Source organism: Calonectris borealis, chromosome 8, assembly GCF_964195595.1.
Source record: "Calonectris borealis chromosome 8, bCalBor7.hap1.2, whole genome shotgun sequence".
Classification (NCBI taxonomy): Eukaryota; Metazoa; Chordata; class Aves; order Procellariiformes; family Procellariidae; genus Calonectris; species Calonectris borealis.
Genome location: NC_134319.1, coordinates 20754522 through 20781772, shown reverse-complemented (window position 1 = coordinate 20781772; position 27251 = coordinate 20754522). Strand labels below are relative to the sequence as shown.

Here is a 27251-nt window from a genome sequence, read left to right as displayed (position 1 = left end):
GCGGTTAATTGGGGCAAGTTGGTCCGAGGAACATTTTGTTCAAGCACAGAAGCATGAACATAGGGAATGAAGACAGGGAACGTAGACAAAGACGAGGAGAAGGGTAAGACAGGGAAGGGCATGGGTATTTGGGTAAAGACAAGGAAAGGGAAGTTGAACACAAAGGGAAAAGGATGAAATGGGGAAGGGAATACAGCAATGCAGAAGAAAAAAATAAGGAAGTGGGGAAAAAAAAAAATAAAATATAGGTCAGTACATAGGAAATGCAGGAATTTGGTCAGAAAATGGTTGGTTTATGTACTGTACAAGAAAAACTGAGTAAAATGTAGTCACCCAAGACAAATATGGGTAAAGTACATTCATATCAAGAGTAAACTACAGCATTTCATCTCAACATGAAAATAAATAAAAAAAAGCATGCAATAGAAATTTTAAACTTTGAACTTTAACTGCGTAAGCATGGCTGGTTATGAAATGCAGGCAAAAAATCTTTCAAAATGGCACTCTGATCTAAAACATTTTAACATGCAAGACTGTGGATGACAAAATAGTACCAGACGATAAAAAAAGCTTAATGATTTACAGTGACAGAGGCCAGTTAAAAATGGAACAGCTAGACTGATACAAACTTCCCACATTTCATACCAGCTTTCACAGCCATCAAAATAAATGTAAAGGACAGTAAAAATGCAAAACTAAATAAACCCCTTTAGATTTCAGAGTTAGCAAGAAAGATACAGTTAAGGTGAAAATGCTTTGCCACCATTTTTTTATTATTATTTTTTAAAGACAAATGAGTAACTGCAAAGAAAAAAATTACTAAGAGAGACTGGAAGAGTGCCTCGTCAAGATCTTTGGGAGAACCTTCAAAGAAAAATGTGTTAGAGTAGTTTACATAAATTAAGACCTTAAAATGTGAGATACAAGCATGAAATGAAACAGCAAACAATTAGAAGAAACAAAACAAAAATTCTAGTTTACGTGATTATAATTGCAAAAGAAAGCATAGTTGCTATTTTGTAAAAATAAAGCTTTCAATTCAAATGTCAAACATGCAGTAGTTATCACATTTTTCTTAGAAAAAATAGGTAGCCGACTATCAAAGGACATTTTAAGTTGTTAGCTACCTGGCAAAACAAAAGTATTTAACAATAATGGCTTTAAAATTAACTTTGGGGATTATTAAAAAACCAGCAAAAATACTTTGAGCTTAAAATGCAAATGTAAGAGGCCAAATGCAAAGAAATTATAAAATACTGACAAATGAAGTGTGACTAAAGAGGAAAAAAAAAGTAGAATTGTTTCACTGACCTCTTCATTTAAATTGCTAACCAGGAGGACTGTATTGCCACCAGCTGAAACTCCAGGCATTCCCACACGGCCAGCAGCAGCAGCTGCAGCTGCAGCAGCAGCATTTGGAATAGCCAAAGGACTCAGAGCTCCTGGAACAGCTGCAACAGGAAGCCCTAATTTTAAAATAAAGCATATTTTACGAAACACACACAAGTCGTTTAAAAAAAGTACCTATATCAGTACAAGTGTTGCATACAACACTCTACAAAGCAGACCATTCCACTGTTAAAGTCATCCAAAGGGTTGTGAATGGGTTGTTAAATTAACATAAGGGAGAGAAATGTGAAATATTTTCTTTTGATTTAGATCAAGTCTTCAAAGAAGTGATGAGCTGTAAAAAGTACTTTATTTTCAAATACACATTCTTGTGCACCAAAACTGTTTTGACTGTACTCCAAAATGATTCAAGTGGTGAGTTTATCAAAATGGTCTAAAGTAAATGTTCATCAAATCAGTAAGAATAAACACTCGTTGTGCTCTCTGCAACATTACATCCTTATTTTCCATCATCCTTTGAGAGGCATTTCTCACTTCAACTTGATGCTTCAGACTAAATATACAACACTGGAGTTGGTCATGTGAAAAGGCCTATGTATCTCTCAGAGCCTTAGCATAAATGAGGTGAGGAGGCAACCTTCAAAATTCAGGATTCAAGGTAGCACCGCTGATGACGCTCTGTGGCTTTCGTAATCCAATTCTTTGAAGCAGCATGTTACCATTAGCTAAGCCTTCAGCTGTGCTTTTATTTTTCTTCTTCCAAGGAAACTCAGATCCTGTAAAGACCTGCTGGTTTTGCCTGGTCCAGTCACTGGGGTACTAGGCGAGTATGCTACTTCCAAGATCTGTGAAAGGTTCCTGTGATACATATGGGCTATACATAGTTTATATAGGAACAGCTTTATTGTATTTGATCAAAATTTTATTTGCACATTTTACAGAGTTCAGTAAGGACACTGACGTAGCAAAATGTGTAAAAAACAATAAAGAAATATAACTTCAGTATTTTATTTTCTTTTACTGCAGTTGGGTTCTCAGATTTCAGTATTTTGGCAAAATTTCTAATGTTTATATGATCATGCTAAGGTAACACAACTTTTGACCAATCTTCCAGTATGCCAGGTAGACAGTCTAAATATAATCTTTACACTATGTACCTAAAACTACTTTCTTTCCCACATTAAGTTTTATTTTAAAGGAAGTCATAAGAGAAGAAAATTTCTTCAGTTTCAGTCAATGCCCAGATAATAAGCAGATAATAGTAAATACATTCAACCATTAATTTAAAAAAAGAATAATCCCAGATTTAGTATCAAAAGGGAACACACGAGGGGACAAAAAGGGGGGAGTAAGCAAGGTTGCAAATTTTTCTTTTTTTTTTAAAATTTCCTAGAAAAGATTTCTATCTTCATTCCAACTCTTTATTTATGTTTTGTTACACAAATTTGTTAAAAACAAATAATTAAAAAAAGAAAAAAAGAGAGATATTTTGTTGGGCTGGACAAATGACCCCTCAAAGAGAACAGGACATCCATAACTACTTTGCGACAGTGCTTAACAGTATTACTGATCAAGCATGGAAAAATATTTTCTGGTCATTTCCTGTCAAAGCACATGCAGAAGAAAACACAGTAAGTGTTCTAAGAAAGGAAATTAAAGCTATGGAATGCTTTCCGATAAAGTTTAAAAGATTAAAAATGTTAGTACTCAGGGGTCAAACCAGAGGAATAGAAAGTTCTGAGTAATGACAATTCTAGCCATCTCTCATGCCACAAGATACAGGGAAAACCTACTTGAATCAAAAGGCAACAAATATGATCTTTTATTGCATTATATGTGGTATTCGTGGGATTGACTGTAATACATAAAAAGAAGGAAAAACCCTATCTTGTCTTTCTCCCTTCCACCCTGCAAAAACACTTAATAGATTTGAGACTGTATTAGATGGTCTATGGAAACAACAGCCAGTTACTTTAAATACGCAATAAAGTGACATATAATATGCTTCATCATGTAACACAAGTACTAGCTACCTGGGGGTTAGGAAAGCACTCCCCCCAAGTATGCTACTGTTATGAGGACTGCACTAGGTCTTCCATCAGAGAACACAGAAGTAACACTTGCTGTCAGAGAAAGGATATGAAATTAGATGGACCACGGCTAGTCCAAGCATAGCAATTTTGTTTCTCAGAATCCATTTTGTGTGAAAGGAAAGTGCAATACTACATACTTACGTATATTAATAGCAAGACAAAAATCTAATATAAATACGATGCATATTTTGCTCTTGGGTTAAAGCTGAAGAATATAGCTTTACTTTCAAGAAAAAACACTTAAAGGTTGCAGTTAAAGAAAGTACCCCTGTGGAAGAAGTAAAGAAGTTTATTCCCAAAATTAGACTGTAATACACACAGAAACCTGTGAATATCAAATTAAACTCCTCAAACAACTTTTAAAAAATCCAGTTCTATTCTAAAAAATCATTTTGGAAATGTACTTTTGAGTGCTTTGTATTGCATATGCTGAATGTCACATTTATTTACACTACTGTAGAGGTCATACAGACAGAAATGTGAAGAATGACAGTAAGGTGTGACAGATGTCCACCTGAGGGGAAACAACTTATTTTATACTAGGTCAATAGCAATCATTTAGGTATTAGAAAATGCCAAGATACTAGAGCATTTCAAATCTTCTAGTGTATCTAGGCACCTCTCCTTAACCTTAGAAGCTTTAAGCCAGTCCAGCATTTTTAGGAATAAAAGGAATCTAAAGATGACTAGCGAAGGTTTTATGGCTCTTTCCATAGTTGGGCAGAGCATAGCTGAGTAATTCATACTTTAAAAGGCAAAACTCTTCATAGCATCAGACTCTCTACAGGACATTCTTTGGTCCCACTGAAGAAGTTAAAAACAAAGATTAATTCAACACCATTCATATAAAAATATTTTCAATTATTATCCTTTGAAATAGATTAATTTAGTAACAATCTTAAGAAGGGGCATTAGTGGAAAGTGCTAATAAAGCAAGCCAGTGATGACAGCAAGGGATAAAGCTGTGGGAGCCCTAACCACAACAACATATTTCCAGCTGTAATATTAAACAAATATCTAAACTGGAGTTAAAGTATTATTACATACTAGTATTTGCAATTATAAGTAGTTCTTACTTAAAATCTTTTGTTTGTTGCAGTTCCATACAATAGAGTTGCTGTTTATTCAAAGTTTTTTTTCTGTAAGATCTCCTGTAACTTTTTTTTGGAGGGGAGGGAGAATGTGTATATCTTTTCATATGTGAGGTGAAAAAAAAAAGAAAAAAAAGAATCAACCATCTGCTTCTGATAATTCATTTGAAACCAGCCCATTCTGTCCATTAGTGATTTTCTCCTTCTTCCAAAAGATAACAAGGCTCATTGAAAAGATGTCCAATTTACAATCTCAAAGATTTCTGACACCTTATTTCATCACAGCTGAGGATGTAGTAGACGAATGAGTAACGATGCATGCAGGCTAGGATCATCTATTTGATTGATATGTTTCTAACCGATTACATAGCACACATAGACCTCATTTCTTGGAAAGGTCAGAGAAATTACAACCCCACAGAAAACACAATTCTTGTTCTGTAGGTCTCCACTGCACTGTGATTTGCCATTCTGATTTAAGCAAGTGAAAAAATTTTTAAGAAATAAAAATAAGAACAACTTGTATTATGATTATTAGTTATCATGCAACATACTGTTTAAGATTTGAGCACTTATCTGAAACTAGAAATGTTAGCTACTTTGTCAACATGATCAACCAGTATTAGAAAGCTTTATTTTGGCTTCCAACAATTACAGACAACAGCTTTTTGCTTTTTACGGATATTAATGAAAACATACAAATATTATACACCTTTTTCCTAGCCTTTTGAAGTTTTCTTCCTCAATGAAGTTTAAACACAGCATGTCACATTATTTATTCCCCTTCAGTGTGTCTTTTTGCATGACTTCTGAAATGCAAATTAGTAATGCCATTTTAATAAGCCGCAAATTAAAACTATTCTAAAAATATACGATGAATTTATGTGTGAAAACCATAGGCAGTAGGAGTAGTCATCTTAATGCAGGTATGCATAAGAGACTGAGACTGAGAACTGGATTTAGTCCCTAGTCCTGTTATGAACCTTTTTTGTGGCTTTATGTCAAGTAACCACCATCTTTTTTGTACTTGCCTGCTTCTTATACTTAGCCTGAATGGGTTTGAGGGAGATAGTAGGTTCTTTTAAAATCTCTGCGTAACAGCTTATGAAGCTGCAAGTGTTACTACGCTACATCATAAAGTTACATTTACTGAAGAGGGTTAATCCATCCAGAAGGAAACTGAGATATGTAATGGCTTAGTATTAATACAGATTTAAACACCAAGACTAATGAGACTCACATCTTGTCACTAAAACTCAAGTCACAAAATTATGTTAAACTTAAACCTCACTTCTGCCGTATGAATTACAGTATACTGTTAAAAAGCCAACAACAAAAAGGCACCCAAGTTGTACAACTATCCAGCATATAACAGAACAACATAAGCAAAAGTCAGAACTGAGTCCTTACCACATTTTCTGTTAGTGATGTCATTATATACATATAAGAGAACAGCTACAGCAAGAATTTTAACAAGAATGCCACAGGTTCAACTTACGATATTCTTTTTGAGCACGCAAAAGAACCTGAAGAGCATCACGTTAAGCTCAAAATGGAGCGCCACTCTTTCATGGAGAAACATGCCCTTTGGGAACCATTTGCGAATAGGGCATGGCAAACACTGACTGAGTAGACTCTGAAGACATCTTTATCGACATTACAGAAATAAGAACTCAAAGCAAATAAAAGGAAATAAAATATTAAGATAAAAGAAAGAAGCAGAAGGAAGGTCGCTGCTATCATTCTGCTGTATTTCACACGTCATAGTTTGCCAACCTCCATCTTATAACTCTCTGAACTTTTAAGTGTTCTCACCCTTCTCCTTTTGAGTATCTGAATAAAAATGCAGCTATAAATTGCATGCACAAGCATCCATTTAGGCTTTTGACTTTTTTTTATCCTTTGTCCTTTCTTATTTATGTCACTTATGTTTTGTGCCTTTTTGCACAGTAAGCAGCCCCGAATGAGAACCCTGTTCTTCCGTATTCAAACAAGCACCATTCCTATTTTGACAACTATCCAAATGTCTAAGGCACCAACAGTACTATGGAGCCTTTTTGCAAAGTTTTTCAGCTGTAGAGCTCAAATTCTGTAAAAACAAACATAAAAGGCAACTAGGAAATAAAAAAAACAAAATCCAAACAACAACAAAAAAAAAAATCACTGTATAATCATCCCCATTTGACAGATGATGCAGTTACAATATATCAAGCTCACCCAACTGGCCATGAGCAGAGTTAGAAAATGTACCCAGCTCCCTTAAGTCTCTTTCAAAACGATTAATGCTTTTAAAAAGGAAAAAAACCACCACAATATATAATCTCCACTACTTATCAAAATAAACATGATTGACTTCACTGATGCTCTGAAAATGTTTCACAGCTGCAATGTTACTGAAAGTTACTCATGTCATGTACCTTTTATTTTCCCACTGCTTGGAAAAACAGTGCATTTAAAGAGGACTATCCAGAGAGTAAGAATTAAAATATTTAATTAGCTAATATGACTGTCATCTTCATAATTTTACTAGCAAAAACCTTTAATATACACAAAAGAATGAGTCTGATTAAAATCAAAAGGTTAGAAAACTTACATAGTTTTGTATACAAAAATTAGAAAAGCATCTAAGTGACTTCCAAGCCTAAAACACTAGAACATAAAGTCCGCTAAAGCTGAAGTCACTTGGATAACTATAAAAAGTATAGTAACCCCAATTATTAAACATATCCAAAGTGATACAAGGATCCAAGCATCCTTAGAGTGTGATTCCACTACGCTAAGCAAATTAAACCTGTTAATTTGATGCACACTGTAAGCATTATATACAAAGGAATATGTTAGTAAGCCTGAGACTGGAAAGCAACTTCTCAGGCTTTAGGAAAATGACAGAATTAGAGTTACCTAAGTAACGCTGCATTTAGCACTGTTTTATAAATCATGAATCTTTAACTCTCTCCTCTCCTAAATCTCTGCCTCACAGACCTAATATGATGGGTCTTACATTAATAAGCAACTTCTTTACTCTGTTTTTGTCTCCTTACTACTCATACTGCAGCCCCTAGTCTATGTTCTAGTCATTATGTGCCAACAAAAGAATTACTAACTGCCTCAAGGGCTTTTCTACAGCATTCACGTCTACAGTGTCAGACTTCTTCACAAACAGTCATCCATCTTCCCTATCAATCCATGAAATGAGAGATTTCAATTTTTAAACACTGGGAAGTTAAAAGAGAAAAAAAAGAAAATAAACTTTAGCTACAGGTTCTTCAGAGACTTTAGATTCTTACAGTATTTTTTACTTTCCAAAACTACTTCTGCAGCTACAAGTGATACACCATTTTGCAAGTCATACTGGAGGAGCTGAAGTCAAGCACTCCAAAATTTGTGGGAGGTGGGTGTGTGTGGAATTTACAACTAGATATGAAATGTATCTTTCAAGTAATCTGATTTCAGAAAAGGGCAGATATAGCAGAGCATTCAGTAGCCTTAACTCGAATATTCACCCTTTTCCTGGGCTCACATCATTCACTAAGTGCCTTCTAACTTCTGTAACACACAGAGAGCAGAGGCCCCTCTTTAATGCATTAACTCTGACTTACTCCAAGCTGGCCCATCCTGTACAAAAAACAAGGGATGAAATCTATGTTGTTCTTAAGTTTTCTTTAGAAGAAAAATGGGAAAAGATGAAAGGAAAAAATAAGAAAAAAGACTAAGTGGGAAGAACAATGATCACAACATAATAAATCAGATTTTTTAAAAGTCATGAGATTATGTTTGAGTACCATTAAATTTTGAAGAGTGAAAAGTGTTCTCACCATAGAACAGCAACTTGACAGAAGTAGGAGTGAAACTTATGCAATGAATTGTGATAAATTAAAAAAAAATTAGAAATTTCTCCCAAAGCATAGATTAAATATTTTGCTAATAGTCAGAAGATATATCTGTATCTTTCTCAGAGCATTTCACCTACTACTTCTGATGAACTCAAAAGCTGACAAGATATTAGAACTCTGTACCATAGCACTAGAAGTGCAACTACAGATTTTTCTCCTTTTATTTACAGAAACCACAGACTAGCACCTTTTTTTTTTTTTTTAAGCAAAGAGCGTGATCTTTCCTCATTGAAGGAAACCAACAAAATGTTATTTTCATAATCTGATGTTACAAATAAGCATTAGCATGAATGAAACATGCAAATTGTTAAGTCTGTAACTTGGGTGGGAGGGCGGGCAAGGTGGGCAGTAGCAGCTGACAGGAACATACGAAAGAGGGGAGAACAGATTTGGGAATAAAAGTAGAACTAACTTGACTTTTCCTTATACTTTGTGCATTTCTCATTTTCTCATTCATTCTCTCATTTGTTTAAGCAGGACTTCTAAAGACAATATAATCGTGTTACTACAATTCAGATCACAAAATAGACTGAACCCTGAATGGGCCTTTGGACACTATTGCAATTTAAGATCTTTAATTGTTAGAAGGATTAATAAACATTTTCATCAAGTGACTTTGCAATACAAAAGAACAATGTTAGAATCATACCTAGAAGAGAGGTCTCCTTTGCAAATGCTGCAGCAATAGCTGGGTCCAGCGCTGGCTGTCCATCACCAGATGGAAGATCAGGACGAGTGTAGTCCCTGCTTTTATCGTTGTTGTACTTGACATTCAAATTCACCAATTTGGAAAAATCAATCCGTAGGGTACAGCAAGCATTATAAATATTTTGACCATCTAAGGCCTGGAAAAGGGAGTCAATTTATTTAAAAAATACACAATACAGGTTGGTTGCACAACTTTTTTTTTTTTTTTTTAAAAACAAGGTCAGCGTATAGATATTTATCCGTCTTACTGTCTAGCTTAAAACCAATTAAGATTAAAATGCATTAACCTCTCTTAACATGATTCCAGGAAGCTCGATGTTTACTTCTCTTACCTAGAAACTGTTTATGCACCAAAATGGCAAGAGACATTTTAATGCAGTCAAACTTAAAAGTGTCTGTTGAATATAGTTAATTAACCTGTATTCTATAGTACAGCTTTAATTCAGACATAATGCCAAATAGATTTCTCAAAAAAAAAAAAGTACTCTTTTACACGGAAAGTTGACCTGAGGAAAAAAAAAAAATCTAGACTTAAATACCATGTTAGACAGCTATCTGTTAAAGCAGAATATTTACATTGTTCCTGCATGTTTTCCTTCTCCCCTTAAAGGTAATTAGTGCCAAAATTGAAAGAAAAGCAACTTTATCTGCTAACCTAATGTTACTAACACTTTTTAAAAAAAATCCTATTTTCACAATTAATTGGTACTTCTGAAAGGATGCCTATTAACAGTGAAATTCACATGAACTCTTAACATGATACCACTTAAAACTCTATGAAAACACTCTCTAAAAAGGTCTAATTATATATGTTTTGTCCATCTTTATTATACACCAGGCAAATTGATATACCTGGATTTTATTCCATTTACATTTTGAGCATACCTTCCTTTCACTTGAAGTACTAACAGCTACATATGAGAGATTAAAAAATGGAAACTTTTGTAACTAAGTTGGTTTATATTCTGAAGAAATGCTAGGAAGTGAAGATACAGCTCATCTTAAAAATTAATCCATTCAGTTACATTATTATGTTAAATATAAAACTACCTTATATATACACATGGTGAAAAAAACAAATAAATCACACTTTCAAACACAAAAATCAGATCTTTTGTTTCTCTTGATTAATGCTGGACTGAAATGTACCACTTCTGGACCTGAGCTAGCTCTTGCACAGCTAGCTTGGTTACCTCTGCAATGCACTTTCCAACACATTCAAGTTCTGGTAGGACTTAGTATATTGAGCCAAGCACTGCATGAACCTAGTGTGCCTGCTGGGTATGGAAGCAACATAGCTATTTTCATACAGCGATGCATCTGGAAGCCGAATATCTTGCAGACACCCCTCTGCTAGGTCTGGGCCAGCAACGCTGTCCCTGCGTACAAAATGTATTATCACAGCTGACACCTCCAGGGCTCATGAAATCACTTAAAAGAATTACCACCATTGGTACTCAATGTACAAGAATAAGTAAGTCAGTATTATTAAACTTCCAAGTAATGGGAAAATCAAATAATACAACAAAAAAAAGTATAGAAACCTGACAATCTAGACATTGTCTCAACAAATACTTAGCAATTAAAGAGAAACTCCTGCGCTTGCAACTCAGCTTAAACAATGCTTTACACAATATTGGCAAAGCAAAATCTACTGTCCTGATTCACAGAGTACAAGCTGAGGATTAATTCTGTATTGTTGGGGTGGTGGTGGGCGTCACCATTACAGAATACAGAATTTGCTAGCTCTTTTATACACAGTGGCAAAGCAGAATCCAAGACTCCCAATGTTGATATTTGGGAAAAGAATCTCACTTGAACACTTACATTTAAAAAAGTATACACTGAGAATCAGTCATCACTTTTAGAAGACTTCTTACCTTCTAAAATCTACTAAGACATGGATTAAAGGTAGGTCCAGTTTACGCAGCTAGAGCTTACTTATGGTCAAAGACAATGCCATTGCCATCAAGGAAATACCCATTCACATAATGAAGAAAATTAGGTATGAATGAGACCAAAAGGCGGGATCCTTTAGCTTTGTCCAATCACAGGACCATGACGCAAAGCTCTAAGTCTTTGAAACACAATCAATATTCATATTATACCTCTGTAGACACACTGATTTATGCCTGGCAGAAGGCTGTGAAGTTGATGAAAATTTTTTAGTCTTAAAACAAATCAAAATATACCTGTGTTCGTAGTTTCCAGAGTAGTCAATGTTTAAAGGGAGCTGCATAAGTAACTAAAACTTATACTGAAACAGCAAAAACTCCTCTTTCTGACAAATTCAAAGTGACCAAAACTACATACAAAAGAATACCTCACAAGAGAAATCCCTTGCAGTTGGGACGCAGACAGTCTGAAAGAATACCCTGAACCGGAAAGGAAGGAGACGCACACTTAATGAGCACTGTAGTCACACTCTGGGAAAGGCTCCTTGCAACAGATCAAAATCAAAAAACCTCACCCCGCCCACCTCTACCTGCAGCATCACACACCTCCAACAATGCAAGAAAGATTACCAGCAACTAGGGTTTTTTCAAGATTAACTATTCACATATAAAGTCACAACTGTGAATGTGTATGTCCTTGAGCTCCTTCTTATATGGCAATAAAAGAATGTGCAAAAAACCCTCAAACCCTGTTCCTCTCAGACAGACATCCTGAAAAAAATGAGAAGACAGTAGCTATACTGTTAGTGAATGTACATACAGATATCATCTCAAAGAACTCCAGTTACTGCTAAGAAACTTCTCTTTCTTTGAGCCTTTAACTATACATACATTTACATGTGACACAGTACCACACCACACACGTGCCAGACCAAGGAGATCAAGTATCATGGGACCCTTCTACAAAATGTGAGTATCATTCTTTATCTTGCCTGTGCCAGCAAACCCATTACTTAAGCCTCAACAACAGAAGTATCAAAACTTACGTCATCATGTGATACTAAGAGTGTAATGATACTGAATCTTTTCCAGGCCCCTGCCTTCCCTCCCTCCCCCTTGTTAATAAGGAGTACCCTCCTCTTTGACTTTCCCGGGGGGGAAAATGATTCTGATGAGTGGCTCACCTCCTGCCAAGAGCTTGTCAGCAGACAGATTCCTGAAAAAACACGCTGTGGTACTTAGGAGCACACAAACAAGACGGCTAGTAAGAACACACAGAAGACCAACAGAAAACAGTGGTAAAAGAACAAACAAAAATTCCTTTCTCAATTCAGACTGACACATAACCCAAGGAGAGAGGCATATGCCTGAACTGACACAATGACCTCAACTCCACAGTGTACTCCTGCGCATGACCTCAACTCCACAGTGCAAACACATTATCATCCATACAAGTTTCTCTACAGCCACTTAGGTTGTTTTTGGAAGGGGAAAAAACCACCACCAACAAAAAAAAAATCCAAACCAAAAAAAGCCCCACACCAACCAACCAAAGATGACTCCTAATAATTAAGTATGCTGCATCAGCTACAGTAGTTAATGAAAGGGAGCAAACCAGAAATAAAGAAAATCACAATCCCCAATACTAGTGAAAGTTCCAAAATAGTAGAGTTTGCTGGAAAGAAGCTAGTATTCCTAGACAACTGCTACAGTAGAAACATTCAAAATATTTAGAAAGGAACTTAACAACCAGGATTATATTCACAAAGAATCCAAAATCTGCTCGTGCCTCAAGGCAGCACCTTTCACTGAAGGCAAGAATAAGCAAGCAAGCCTAACACCACAGAAAATAGCAGAAATATCCTGGGAAGTCATAAGGATCCAGAACAGAGCGCTATGACTGTCTGTCACAGACCATAAAAATGACCGTACAGGGAATATCAACGAAATAGAGATCTGCACCACAAAACACAACACTCTCCCATTTCTTAAAAATATCAAACCACCCTTTCTTTTTGTTCATAGCAGCCAGGAGGATGAAAAGATGAAAACTGCTGACTGAGAAAAGATCCCACAGATTAAGAGGTGAGACAAGAGACTGTTCCAATGGCAAAAAAAAGAAAAGGGAAAAAAAAAAAAAGAGTTCAATAAACAGTATTTTCTCCTGCTCCTGATGTAATCAACCATACGCAAGCTTTTCTGCAAAAGGACAGTAAGAATTTCTATCTATTCAACACGGCCTCATGACACCAGGATGTCTCATTTCCCAGTGTGATTGTGGATGTTGGAGAGACACAGCAGCAAAGGTGGTCTCAGATGGCAAAAGTACTCTACAGAGTTACAAAATGTTGTAACATCCTGAATGACTGATGCAGCTCTACGCAGGTGCAGGTAGGCTATCGGTAGGCTCTGAAGCAGAGGAAGAACATTCCTAGAATCTTTTCTTGTCTCAGGATTTCCTTACCTGAATGAAGGGCTTTCTGATGTAATGCATAGAATTCACTGCTCTTCTTTTTACTTTCAGGGTTCAAGATGCCTGAAAATCCCCGTGAAAGAAGAGTCCCTTGAGAAGTGCTATATTCATAGGAACTATGCTTTGATGAGCTTCTCCTAAGGCCTGCGTAGACCATGAACCTGTGGAATGAAAACTCCTACAGGAGATGGTCACAGTAGCCCTCTAAAAAGCAGGAAGAGATATGCCACTTACAATATTCTTTAGCTAATTCACATACGGTACCTAGAAGACAGACAAGAACACAGTTTGGGAGACAGAAAATGATTTGACGTTTTGATATTCTCATTTCCCAGTTCAAAAACAGAGCCCAGACATTTAGCTAGCAGATATTTCTGGAGACATGTGGCTTCAAGCCACAACAAATAATGTATCTAGCACTCTCTTTGTAAGATCCAAACCAAGAAATAGATCTCTTGCAGGATGAGGATAGCTTGAAAGCATTTACCAAGGTCCGATAAAGAAAAATCAAATTAGAGTGGAGAGAAAAAAGTGGCAGAGAGAGGCAACACAACAAAACCATTGCCTTCTCTCCAAACTCATAAAGAGAAAAAAAGAGAGAGAGAGATTTAGTCCCTACTCTCTTCGCAAGGCACACAAAGCAGGAGAAACAAGATCCCCTGAAGGGCGTAACAATTTAAGGCATTAAAAAAAAAGAAGTAACCCTTACAAAACATACTCCAGATCAAACAAGTACCTCAAAGTAACTGAAGGTCATATGGTAAGTACCTCTTGGGAGAGATGTGTCCCAAGTGCATCCTACGGATATGCATTTGAATGAAATTAATTTCTTTTGACACAAGTGTCTTGGATACAAGAAGTTTCTATTGCTAAAAAGTGTATGTAAAACACATTCCATTCCCCAAAAATAACATTTTTTTTTTTATGTGTAGTTCCTTGACTGAAGGACCAGTTGCATATCTTACTCTTTTCTACAAAATTGGAAAATCCAGGACACAAACACAGTTGCTGCACTTCCTGGGCCTTCTGATACAATGGATGCAATCCAGCACTCTTCTGAACACTACTTATCATTTCTGAGCACAAATTATGCTCTTTAGGATTCAAGCCCGAAAATCCTTAATGCAATAATCATGGGTAATGTACCCTAGTACATGGGCAATGTACCCTAGCAGAGATCTTTTGCAGACTGCCACCAGTGCAGAGCCACCCTGAAGCTGTCACTCAAAACAACTGGAAAGAAGACATCTTGAACATAGAGTCAAACCTCAACAGAATCTCTGTAGAGGTACTCTGAATCACCTAAGGGCCAACTATAACAGAAACTCTCAATTAGACTTGTGATATTTTTAACCCATGTTGGGTCAAGATGACTGTCACGTGCTACGTAAGAATCTCAGTTAATCCTCCATAGACGAGGCATTAATAACTGTCAATATCTAAGATTTGGCAAGAGTACTTTTGGTGCACTTACACAAAGACAACATTCTGGATTACCCATCTGTTCAGACAGAAACACTGGCACTCTAATCTTTCTATGGTATACCAGATTACTGGTATTCAAATATTTAATATGCTGCTTATGCTGAGCGTACTGATCATTTACTATGAAAATGAGTTATTTTTGATGCTTAGAATATCTCCTTATGCATACAGACATCTCCAGGACATCACCTTCTGTTTCATTAGGAGAGGCACAGTAGTTCAATGTGCTCCACTGTTGCACATTCTCAGTACTTTTTCCAACCCATGGCTAGACTGCTGCATTGCACAGAACCTGAAGTTTGTCGTCTTCACCTTTACTTGCGGTATAACGAGCTATAATGATCCAATCTAAGGGTGGTGATGAAACATGAATCAATGTAGCCATAATTTACTTTTACAGGAAATGAGTTTCTCACAAAGCAAGTGGAACAGGAATGCAATTTTTCACTACTTGCTCATTCAAATAGCGAAAGTGGTCCCGTAGGGCTAGAGGCTTCGTATTGTACATTCCTGTCAGTGTCACTATTTTCTCAGAACCTTCAAATGAATAGCATCTCTCCTTGGTACTTACATCACTTGAGTTTTTCAAATTGCTCTTTAACTTCCTTAATAAGTCTTCAATTTCTATTAAGGCCACATTCTGATTTCCTGTGAAGAGTGCCAGTGGAAAATTAAATTTCCCCATTATCTTCTATGGTAACAACTGATGGAAAACAAATCGAAAACTTCTTTACTCTTTTACCATGCTTTTAATTTTGAACTCCATGCAACTTACATGTAGCCACCACATCCTCTTGCTTCCACTGTATTTCCAGATGTATTTAAACTGGAGGGTTTTCTCCTACCATCTGACTGTTTTTTTCCTTTAGATATTTTTGTTTTGGTGGCACTTCATGTTTTCCACAGTAGCACAACCACAAGAACTGTAATTATTTTACTCTATTCAGCTTGGGAGGCTAGTGGGGAAATCAAATCTTCCTTCAAATTTAGCATTCTTCCATACTTGCAGTTGGTATTACTCTTAGCATTTTGTCTATTTATGTATAGATTGGTTAAAATATGAAACTATAAACCTAAGACCGTTTCAATTTGTCACTAAGATAGGCTCCAAGATCACTCTGACAATGACTACATGCAGGAGTCACTGTTATTCAATGAAGTTTAGTCATTCACACATGAGCTACCACTAGTGAACAGCTACCCTAATCAAAACATGCAAAACTGGAGAAACAAATACATGCTTTTTTTTAAAAATTATGACCAATACAGTATCCCACAAGCTAGTATCAGTTTGTCAGAAGTCAACAACAGCAAGAGATTCTCAGGTTCCTTTCATACTTTTACATACCTCATCCTTTTGTTATTTTGTCACTTCTTTATAATATATTCCTAGAATTACACTGATAATTTCCAAATCACTACAGTCCATTTCACAGATGCCATCTTTCCATTAAATCTTCTGATAATATATGTAAGACTCAAAAAACGAAGTCAAAAGATTTATCACTTGATGTCATATTTTGCTTCAAAAATGCACTTTCAAAGCAGCATTAACATCTATTACTGAAAAATAACTTTCCAAACACGAATCAAGATTGAATTACAACATTCTGCAACAAACACATTAGCATCCAACTGTTTATCAAATATTTCAAATATTACTACAGTCACTTTCTGCAGCAACTGTAGGTTAAAGATCTAGTTTCTGTATTACTATTTTAAACCTACTTAAAACCTGAAAGGTGTATCCCATCCAAGCAAATTTTTACATATTACAGTGACATATCTGCATCTCCCTCTACTCTGAGACACAATCGAATAATTGATACTATTTATCTCTGAAAAGGATATCCCTAATTTAAATTGTACTCCAAACCTACAAATATTTCCAGACTGCTTTTCAGGAGTAGATCATCATAAATCAAGTTGCAAATCTTCTTGTCGATGGCTAAATTTATTTTTCTCAATAGCATGAAAATTTACACTCTGCTTTTTGAAAACATGTCTCTTATTTTTTGTGATTCCCTGTCTTGACCACCTCACAGTTTTTTAATCAATACCCAGTAATTCCTTTAGTGATGAGGATAAAAATGACCATCCTCCACCATTTAATGAAGGTCTTTATTTCAATATAGTCATCATTCTTTACAACAGAAAACTAAGCCTATTTTTTTCTTTCCTCTACTAAGAGATACGCATTGCCAACTTAGTCTGAGGTCCGAGCTTTTCACTTTTTCCTGAAATTCTGAGCTATTCCGTCATCTATGGGCAATAAGCACTTTCTATGCTGCCAAGCAACACTTAACCAGCACATCAATTTTAATCAGCCTTCCACAAACTCAGACTGCATGTGAAGGTTTGAAAATATAAATTCATTCCATTTATCTCTTGAAAAAAAAGAAAAATAGTAAAAATAAAAAATCTAGCCTTTCCCTTTGGTTCAACTTTCCTACTGACACAGATGTGGACATATCCCATTCAATTAATTCAAAACACCTGGTCTAGATAACATACCGTTGATCTTTGTCATAATTTATCCGTAGGCTCTCTCCTGCTATAATGAATAAAACCAGTTACCTGTTCTTGCCTTTCCTACCTAGGATAGGAGTTTCCAATAAAACAAAAGTAAGATCCTGCTCTCATCTGTCACTGCCGCAAAGCTTCTTCATAGTCTGGTCCCATGAGTAAGATTGCACTCTTCTCTTCTGGGCATTTATGGTTATAATGAAGTCTAGATATTATTTTTTAGGATACTATAATTAAATACTTTCACAAACTTATATTCAATCCACAAATCACACCTTTGTTTTGATGCTTAGAAAATATCTACCAACAATGATCCAATGGGCTTACTAAATTTGCTGCTTACAGTGAATTAATTATGCATCAATATTACATCCTACATTTTTACTTCTGGTTGACATTTTCACTATTGCAGTCTTGCATATTATATAATCTCTGTGCAGTCTTATTAAAATATTTGTTCATAATTATAGATGTATAAAATTCTTTAGACATAGTATCCTTAAACACCAATTCTACACAATGTAACAACATTATATAATAACTCCCAGTTATTTTTTGGTCTCAAAAAACTCACACAAGTGGTGGAGGAGTATGACACATTATTATGGTCAGTACTCTGTTACGTTAACAGTTTACAAATGTTTAGAGCACAGGAAGGTCTCCGGCCTCAGAAGAGAACTATACTTACTAGTTTTGCTTGCTGTGCGTTTACTGGATCGCCATACTGCAGTAAAGCTTGAAACTGGTTATTCTTTGTGAATGTGATTATCTTCAATACAGCACCAAATTTAGAGAATATCTGCCAAAAACATTGTAAAGTTTTACACACAATTTCCTCCCAATCATAGCTCAAGTTAAAATGAAATCTGGCTTACCTGATGAAGAACATCCAGGGTTACCGGATAGTACATATTATCAATAATTATTCTAAGTACTGGACTCTGAGCTGGAGTCACTGCACTCTCACTAACAGTGGTCCCGCTAATGGGAGCATTTGTTGCCTGCACAGCTGTCACTGCCTGAAGAACAGCTTGGGCCCGCTAAAAAAAAAAAAAAAAGGATAGAAGACAAATTTTTTAATACTTCAAGATGATATCTAGAAATTAAGTAGCAGTATTAATATAGTTAACTTCAGAAACATAAAATAGTCCACTTATTTAAAAGTCAGAGCTACAGACATAACACAACAGAAGTGCAATGCAGTCCGACTGTGAGAAGAAACAATAAAAATGAAAACATCAATTAATCCTTATGTCACAGTAAGGAGGGGCTTCAAACGGCACCAATATCAATCTTTCTGGTTGCAAGCTTATTGTTCTACTAATAAGGATAAGGAAAGTGAAGATTTGTAGGTTTCAAGACTCTTTACAGACTTTTCCCTTTCCTTTAAAGAAAAAAAAAAAACAAACAAAAAACCAAAAACCAAAACCAAACCAACCAACAAAAAATCCCAAGCATACAGAAACCAGAAGTATTTATCCTATTTTTCAAGAGATTGTATTACAGTTAACATTTCACTGCCATTTTAATTACGTAGAAGGCTCTGATAGGAAGGGATAATGCTAAACTAACACTTCCAAACTTCTCAGTTTTAACACAATGAAATAATACACAAGACTGAAAGTGTCAGAAAGTAGTATCCACAGAGAGGTAAACAAACTGGTGTCTGTTATCCACCCTCTTTCATAAAAAGAAAAACAAAATCCTCTCATGTGTGGGGATTTTTTGGTTTTTAAACACAGGCAGGGTTTTAGAAATTCAAAGGTAACCAGATGACGACATCACAAGAACACACATCTATGTAACTACTTCCAATGCCAAAACTGACAGTATCAGAAAGATTAGATGTCTTTTTCTGAGAAAGTGCAGAAAAAAGGGTTTCCATTTAATACTTTCATTACAGTAGCCTTATGAAGCAAAACGATACAAAACAGAGAGACAAGTGAGCATGCCAGGTAAAAATAATAACCACCATATTAACGCATACTGCATATTTTAAAGGTATTAGAGCTACTACACAATTTCATGTCTCACAACTTACATGATACTCCTCATACTGAAACGAATCAATGAGTAAGGAAAGTGGGGAAAAAAAAAAAAAGACCTGGTGAACACTAGTTGGGAAAACAAAATTTACCTCTATGTTTAACATTAATTACTGTAACTCTGTAAAAATGTCTTTTGATAACAACACGTTCTTTTTTCCCTAATGTATGAAATAAAATTATTACGACACTGAGTATTTTGTCAAACAAGTTCAAAATAACATTTAGTATCATATATAAATAGCCACTTTTGAAGACACTTGAGTAGTACATAAAGCTTTTTTCTTATTTTTGCAAAATTGAAATGAATTTTAAAAGATCAGCTACACCACTCAGAATGTGTAACATTAATTTATTTCTAAATGTTGCAATGTCTGTGCAGAAAGACTAAAACCATGCATTTACGACAGGCTGATGATTAAAGAGAATTACAGTTACAGAGGTCGTTCGATTCTCAATTCTTCTGAGTCTAGATACTGTATGAAACAAGGTAAGAGATGTCTGTTTTAAATCTGAGTTAAATGCTTCTCTCATAGTGTTTTGATGTCTCACAGAAAAGGATTTTCATAGAATTATAAAGCTGAGATGAAAACTTAAACGGTCCCTTTTGAATCTGTTTATTCAGAGCCAACTCATTCTGAGGACATAACTAAAAATAATCTTTGAAGCTACTGTTATTGAGAAATTCAGAATAGCATAGCTTAATGGAACCTTTCCTACTTTCATCATTTCTAAAGGCCTGGCTGTTTAAAGTACCCCTTGGTTAAATACATTTTTTTTCCCGCTCTTCTTTATAACTAAGATACTTGTACTTTTCTCCAATTTTTTTTATCCTATCTTTCCAGTTACATGTACTAACATCCTGACTTCTTCATATCTTCCTGCTAGAACATCCAGAAAAAGACAATTTCAAAATGAATTTGGCTGGATGAGAAAGCTTTCAAATACAGATTAAAAATTTGAGTCTCCAAAAAAAAAAAAAAAAAAAAAAAAAAGACTACAAGCAATATCTGCACCACCTATATTTTTCCTTACAGAAAAAAGAATATCCAACCATCTTGTGTTTTATAGAATGCCTCATGAGGTACTAGTTACAGAATACTTACTGCTAAGTACTTATTTATATTATTTAGTTCTAAATTAAAGAAATAGAGACCTGAAAGACTGGGAATATGTTAAAATTGGGTATTAATGTGTATGGTGGCACAAAAGCTGCTGAGAAGTCAGCACATCCTATATATTGAAAAGGTGGACACGTGAAGTACAAAAACAGTATCACCACAGAAGCCAGAGGACAATGTAAGAGAAAGCTTCTTAAGGGAGTATGTACATCCACTATACGTGCAGACAGAATTCACCCTCTAATCTCTTTTTTCAAAAGTAAATAAAGGTATTTATTTTTCTTTATAACCGACATTTGGGGGGGGGGGGGGGAATCAATCTCAATTTTTAAAAAGTACCTTTAGTAGACAAACTATCAAAAGATTCTAAGGAACTGGAATGTTTAGAAAGATCAACAGGAAAAATCAACACTAGACTTGATCTGAACCAAGATGTCTTCCAACAGATTACCCTGAAATTGTTTTTAAAGGTAACAGCTATAATTTTACTATTTACATACCTTACCTAAGACAGGGCACAAGTAACAGAAACTGTAACTTAGTACTGACACTATTTTTTGTAACATCAAAAAGAAAATATAAGAAATTAACCTTAAAATAATCATTTGACTTGTGGTAAGTTGATATCTCCTTCCTCCCCATAATTTGTACAAAATGGTCACCACCTTACTTTTGCTAATTTTCCTGTTCTATTAAAAACAGACATATATATCTATATTTATTGTGAAATAGGTTCTGCAGAGGCAAGAGCAAAACATTTTTTTGTTATTAACTGTATTTGTCTCTACAGTGATCATTAAGGTATTCTTCTCCAGGAACAGCAGATCACATAAGCTCAGTGCAACCAGAGCGATCATTCAAAGCACTGAAACGTAGGCATTGGCATTAGTCATTATCTCTAGGGAAATTCAAATTGGCATTAATCTCAGGTGTCAGAATTAGAAAGTTAATTTTTTCATCCTATAGTCTCTAAGATGAAAACTTATTCTATGAAAAATTTAAAATTAAAAGACACTTCAGAATCTTTTTCTTTTTACATTAAGGAAACACTAAGAAAATTAATCGTAATAGATAGATCACACAGAAAGCAAATCCCCTTCAATGTCACAAAATGGAATGATCATAGGTAAGACTACAGTAGTGTTAGAATGTGGACAAAACCAAATGATTTAAACATATGCCACATGAGCCGAGAATACATGCCATGCCTCATTTTCTACTGTCTGCATTTGTAATACTACATAACAGTAAATATACCTGGTTAAGTGTGTTATCAGTCTTTAGTTCTTTATGATTGGAATACTGGATATAGATAGGTTGGTTGCGAAGATGAGGCGTCACAGCAGAGTAGTAATTAACCATAGTGATAGCTGCTTCTTCTGTAGCAAGTTCCAAAAACGCCTGTAATTAAACAGTTAATTTTCAGTACATACAAAGCAGATAATCTTCATATTAGCAGCTTATAAAAAACACTTAAAGGGTTTGATAACACATTTTAACAAATATCAGTCTTCAGAAGATGTCATTCTCTACATACCAACTTCATTTGCTAAGCTACTTCATCTCCAAAAATTCATCTGTGAAGATGCAGGACTAAATATTTATCTTACAGCTAACTTTTTGCTTTATGTAGCTGCCAACCATCTCCTGTTCCCCCCCAAAAAAATTTACTGAAAGACAGTATAAGTTCATAAAAAAAATTAAACTAACAAAGGCTCTTTTTTTTTTAATCCTTACTGTTATATGACTTATTTCAATAGCATTTTAACAGCATATCTTGAAATTAGACAGTAAGCATACTAAAAAATGGAAAGCAACAAATTACCTGATTTTTCCCTTTCAGCATCAGAATGTTGGTTACCTTACCAAAAGGTAAACCTAAAGCAATAACTTCTGTTTCTGTCACTTCCCCAGGCAATTTCCTGATATGAAGAACACGAGAAGGAGCCCCATCCATTTTATCGTCACCTTTGAATTTCTTGCTGTCATTACCATTGGCTGAAAGACATATTCAGACTCTATTTGAAAAGTTTATTGATGTTATTAGTGCTTTATTAAAAAATGCCTTTAATTATAAATATGAGATAATTTTTAAGTAAGCCATCTCTTAGTTTGATTTAAATAAAATTCAAGGTTTCAGAACAAATTCTGAAGAGACAAATGTTACATAGTTTCATGAAAGGTGGACTGTTCAAGACTAACTCAATAGCCCTCTGTGATAACTCATTTTCTAAACAAGACAAAAACCACAGCAAATCCTTTTCATCTCATTTTCAGTGAAGCATCTCATATGATACCATGTAAGAATATTAATTATGACTCAGAAGGGCTCACATAAGAACTCTGAAGTACATAAGAAAAACAATTAGAGGTTACCCAGGTTTTTTTTGAGGAGAAGAATGGTGAATAGTTACTAGAAGAGCTCCTAAAGGAAAGTTTTAAGCATTGTTTCACTAAGGAACCAGACACAAAAAGTAGGAAAGTATCAAAGCAAGACAGGAAGCATTATTAAAGCTGAGAAGCATCACACTGAAGAAAGGGGATGACCCAGAGGACTGACATCACAGAAGTCTAATGAAATCCACAATGTCAGAATTTAAGGACCAAGTACAAAAACGTCCATTACGAACTATGAGCTCACCCATAGAAAAGGAAAAATCAACTAATAAACATGATGCAGCCAACATGGATTGGGTCGGGAGGAGGGGGAGAGCCAGGCAAGATTTTCCTAGCAGAGGCAGGGAAGCATTAACATCATTGTACAAAGCACCAGAAAGATATTCTTTGGAATATTGTCCAGAATTCCAGCAAAATTCCAGCTTGAGTTCCTTTTTCTTGAACATATGCAATAAAGAGCTAGCCAGTTGGATGGAAGAAGTCTTGCTTTGGAAAGAAGCCCAGAAAAAAAAAATATTTGCTTTGGTTAAAAGGTAGTAAAACCACTGCCTACAAATATGTCAGTGGAGTCAACATCAGAAAGTGATAAGCTAAAGAACAACACTGTCATAAGATATATGGATATTAATGAATAATCAATGCTGGAAATCCGAATGCATTTAGATATGAGAGAAGCACATGTTAAGACTTCCTTTCTTCTACTTCTGGCTATAAAACATGCAAGTGTGTGAGCTATTCAACCTCTGATTTCATGTTAGAAGAGCAGTTCAATAGCTACCTGTATTTCCAAAAAACACACAAATTACGACTAGTAGAAAAATATTTGTAATTATTAGGGTTCAAATTCATGGGTTGAGGGCTTATACCAAAGAGGATTTAAAAAAAAAAAATAAATTATGAACAAGACTACTTTTATTTACTCACTAAAAAAGTAGAAATAATAAATGGGGGGGAGGGGAATCAATAGGAAGCATTTATTATGTTAAATCCTCCAAAAGCCTCGTCTTCGTAAGAAAGCTGATGGCTGCGATTTCCAGAGGGAAGAGAATAAAGAAGTCCTCAATTATCACTCAGCTGTAACTACAGAATATAATTCTGAATTTGTGCCAGGAAAGTAATTTACACCTAATCTGATTCCCTGCATAAAATATTGCATTCATTTATGACAGACTTGAGCACAGAAAGTTTTGCTGAGGGTATGCCCAAATCATAATCAAGAATTCAAGTTCTTAACTCAGTTTGCCTAAACCAAGCCAACTTACTCAAGATTAAAAACACAGAATGAAATGGACTCTTATTTTTACAAGTCAAGAACATCCACACTCCAGATCTGGATTTGAAAAGTCAAACTAGGTACAACATTTAACTACCTTTCCAATGCCATTAGGAAAATTGGCAAACTCGGGCTCTCTGACCAAACCTATGAACATACTTTTTACTTTTCAAAAATAAGGTCATTCTCCATACTTCCATTAAAGGAATTGATGGAAAAAGGATAAATCTATACTTCAGGAACTGTTTCCATCACTCCCTTATATCTTTTTCTAACAGCTAAACCTCTTAATTCTAATTTTAATGTTTCTACCTTCCTCTTCAGCTATCAATCTTTAGATTTAGCTAAATCTAAAATTCAAGACATTATCTTAGTTAAAAATAGTATGCCTTAGAGGCAGGTCATCCCTTAACTTCCTCCTGCTCCTGCTCCTGCCCCCCCCAATATATTCCAGGACCGAGCTTTTCAGAAAGTTCTTGCACTGAGGAACACTTTCTAAGTCTTTTCCAACTTACTATAGCAGAGAAAACAACAAAAACCTAACAACATCAGAACTGGTCAAAATTCAGCTAGCAGTATCTCGAACTGACAATGCTAGAAGGGGTCAAATCCATGCAATAGTATGTATTTTATTTTGGTCTGCTGCACAGAAGAACAAATTTTAATGGAACACAGAAGAGCAAAATTTCAAAAATACACACTGAACTAGGATCTGAAGTCCATCCTTAGTCTACACAAGGCTCTAATCTGTATCATTTTAGAAAACATGGTGAGACCGGGCTTCCAGGTAGCCAGATTTCACCTGTTCAAAATTACACAATATAGCACTTTATCCTCAAAGCGACAGACAGCCAAAGTTTATGAAAAAGTACTTTTATTTTTCACCTGAAGCTCATTACACAATAGTCTTCCCTAGTTCTGAATTTAAATCTCTACAAAAAAGTAGAAGAAAACATTATAAAGTGTGACAGGCTTAACAATGTATTACAAACAACACATTACAAATAAGCTTGCAAAGAATAAAAGAATTACAGTGATACTGAAACTAGATTTCCAATGCCCTTCATACTTAAGCTTTCTAAATAATCTGATCATTACAAGTTTCAAAAATTAAATATGAAACATTAACAATGAGAAATATGAAAGTGAAAATAAAGTTTTTATACTAAGATTTTCTGAAACTGATAAGAAACCTCTGTTTTTATTACATCACCAGAAAAGTATGCACCATGAATGCTCAGATCAGTACTTACAGAGCTGTTTTGTTTTTTGTGTGGTTTTCAACATATAATTTTGACATACTAACTTTTCCACACAATAATGCCAAGATTTTTTTTTTCTTTTAAACTAAAGCTTGTATTTGGATTAGGCTTTAGGTAATCCCAATGTTGCTAGTAAAAGTATCACTGGCCAGTATATAATCACTCACATATATGTATTTGCAAAGAAATGTTCCTTTAATAATTATTGTATTACCTAAATAAATTGTTTTCCCATCTATTAGCATTGCTATCTAGTATTTGCATTTTACACAGTTTTTCAACTTTTGCTGCAGTAGGTTTAAAGAACAAATTTAAAAGAAATACTTTGTTATACTATATATCTCTATCTATATATCTTTTCCTAAAGTGCAGTTAACAGCTTTAACTTAACTCAGGTATACAAGCCTCTCACACAACTTTATTTTTTAAACTATCTTAAACGAAACATCTACTAAGCTATTCTTTAAACTTTTTTTACTTACTGTAAGAAAGAGCTATATAGACAAGTGCCTGTGCTAAAATGTTTAAGTGAGAAAGTAGATATATAAATATATTAAAATGATATACACAAAAAGATACAGAATTATGCACTGAAGAATGTACGGCAATCAGAAAAGGGGCGGGGGGGAGGGATGACAGGATGGGGGGACTGGCAACAAGCATTCTCAATGCTATGTAAATGCCCAAAAAAGTTTTCAGCAGTAGAGCAAGCAACCATGACAAAAGTTGTTTATTACTTATTGGCAGAAGCATACCTTGCACAATGAAAGTTGAACTGGTAACATTCATAACAAATGAAGGCCACTTTCTTAAAGTAAAATTTATCCCAAAATATTTAACACTGGATTTTAAGATGGAAGAAATTAACACAACATCCATTATTACTGCTTTTCTTGAAAGCCAAGAGAACATGTACTGTTTCTAGTTTTGATTATCCAGCCAGCAGAGCCTAACACTAATTTACTATTTCAGTAATGGCAGTAATAAAGTGTGTGTGTCATATACTAAATATGCATGCACATACACAAGTGAATTTTTCAAAACATTTGTGGAACAAATGAAATTTAGCTTTAAGAACAATTATTAAGAGGTTTTGGCACTGTACGAAACCTTTCTCCCTAACTTTAGTCTCTTATTTGCCATTTTAAATGGTCCTTTTCAGCTGGAGACACATCATTAAACTGCAGTTGGAATAGAAAACTACAACGTTTAAAACATGGGAACACAACTTGTTCAGAGCCATTGAAAGGTAAATTTAGCTACTGTTAAAACACCTTCATTCTCTAACAAACTGTATCAGCACAATCAGTGTCCATAAAGGTTAAAAGGTAAGTCAAGAAAAGCAAGGTACTAAAAGAATAACATTGTCTTGTGGTAGAAATGGAGTCTATGGAGATAAACAAGCAACCCAAAAGATCCTTCCCGATACAGCAGGAGAAAGACAAAATTGCAGAAAATCGCAGGGGGCAAGGGGATGTTGGAGGGGGAAAACTCACAAGCCAACTAGTAACTACTGCTGAGGAACTGCTATTAAATCGGAAGCTTATTGGCAAGTAGCTATTTCATCAGGTAGTTTGGCTTTCACCAGACTTGAAAAGCCTGTCCAATTCAAACCTCTTGCCACTAGCACTTTAAATAT

The 27251-nt window shown here is 35.1% G+C and overlaps 1 protein-coding gene across 10 annotated transcripts in view; it reads right to left on the bottom strand.

The window, feature by feature from the left end:
- The window catches only part of PTBP2 (polypyrimidine tract binding protein 2), a 54589-nt gene that overhangs the window by 3140 nt on the left and 24198 nt on the right, over window positions 1-27251 (bottom strand). For 5 of the 10 annotated variants that reach the window (XM_075156360.1, XM_075156356.1, XM_075156357.1 and 2 more), the window contains 6 exons: window positions 22506-22678; window positions 21938-22081; window positions 18390-18554; window positions 18203-18313; window positions 9077-9272; window positions 1312-1466 (listed from right to left, as the gene is read on the bottom strand). In XM_075156360.1, the coding sequence (XP_075012461.1) occupies window positions 1312-1466; window positions 9077-9272; window positions 18203-18313; window positions 18390-18554; window positions 21938-22081; window positions 22506-22637 (903 nt within the window). In that variant the 5' untranslated portion in view covers window positions 22638-22678. Of the gene's footprint in view, window positions 1-1311; window positions 1467-9076; window positions 9273-18202; window positions 18314-18389; window positions 18555-21937; window positions 22082-22505; window positions 22699-27251 lie in introns of all 10 variants that reach the window. The other 5 variants (XM_075156355.1, XM_075156359.1, XM_075156358.1 and 2 more) reach the window with 2 other exon arrangements.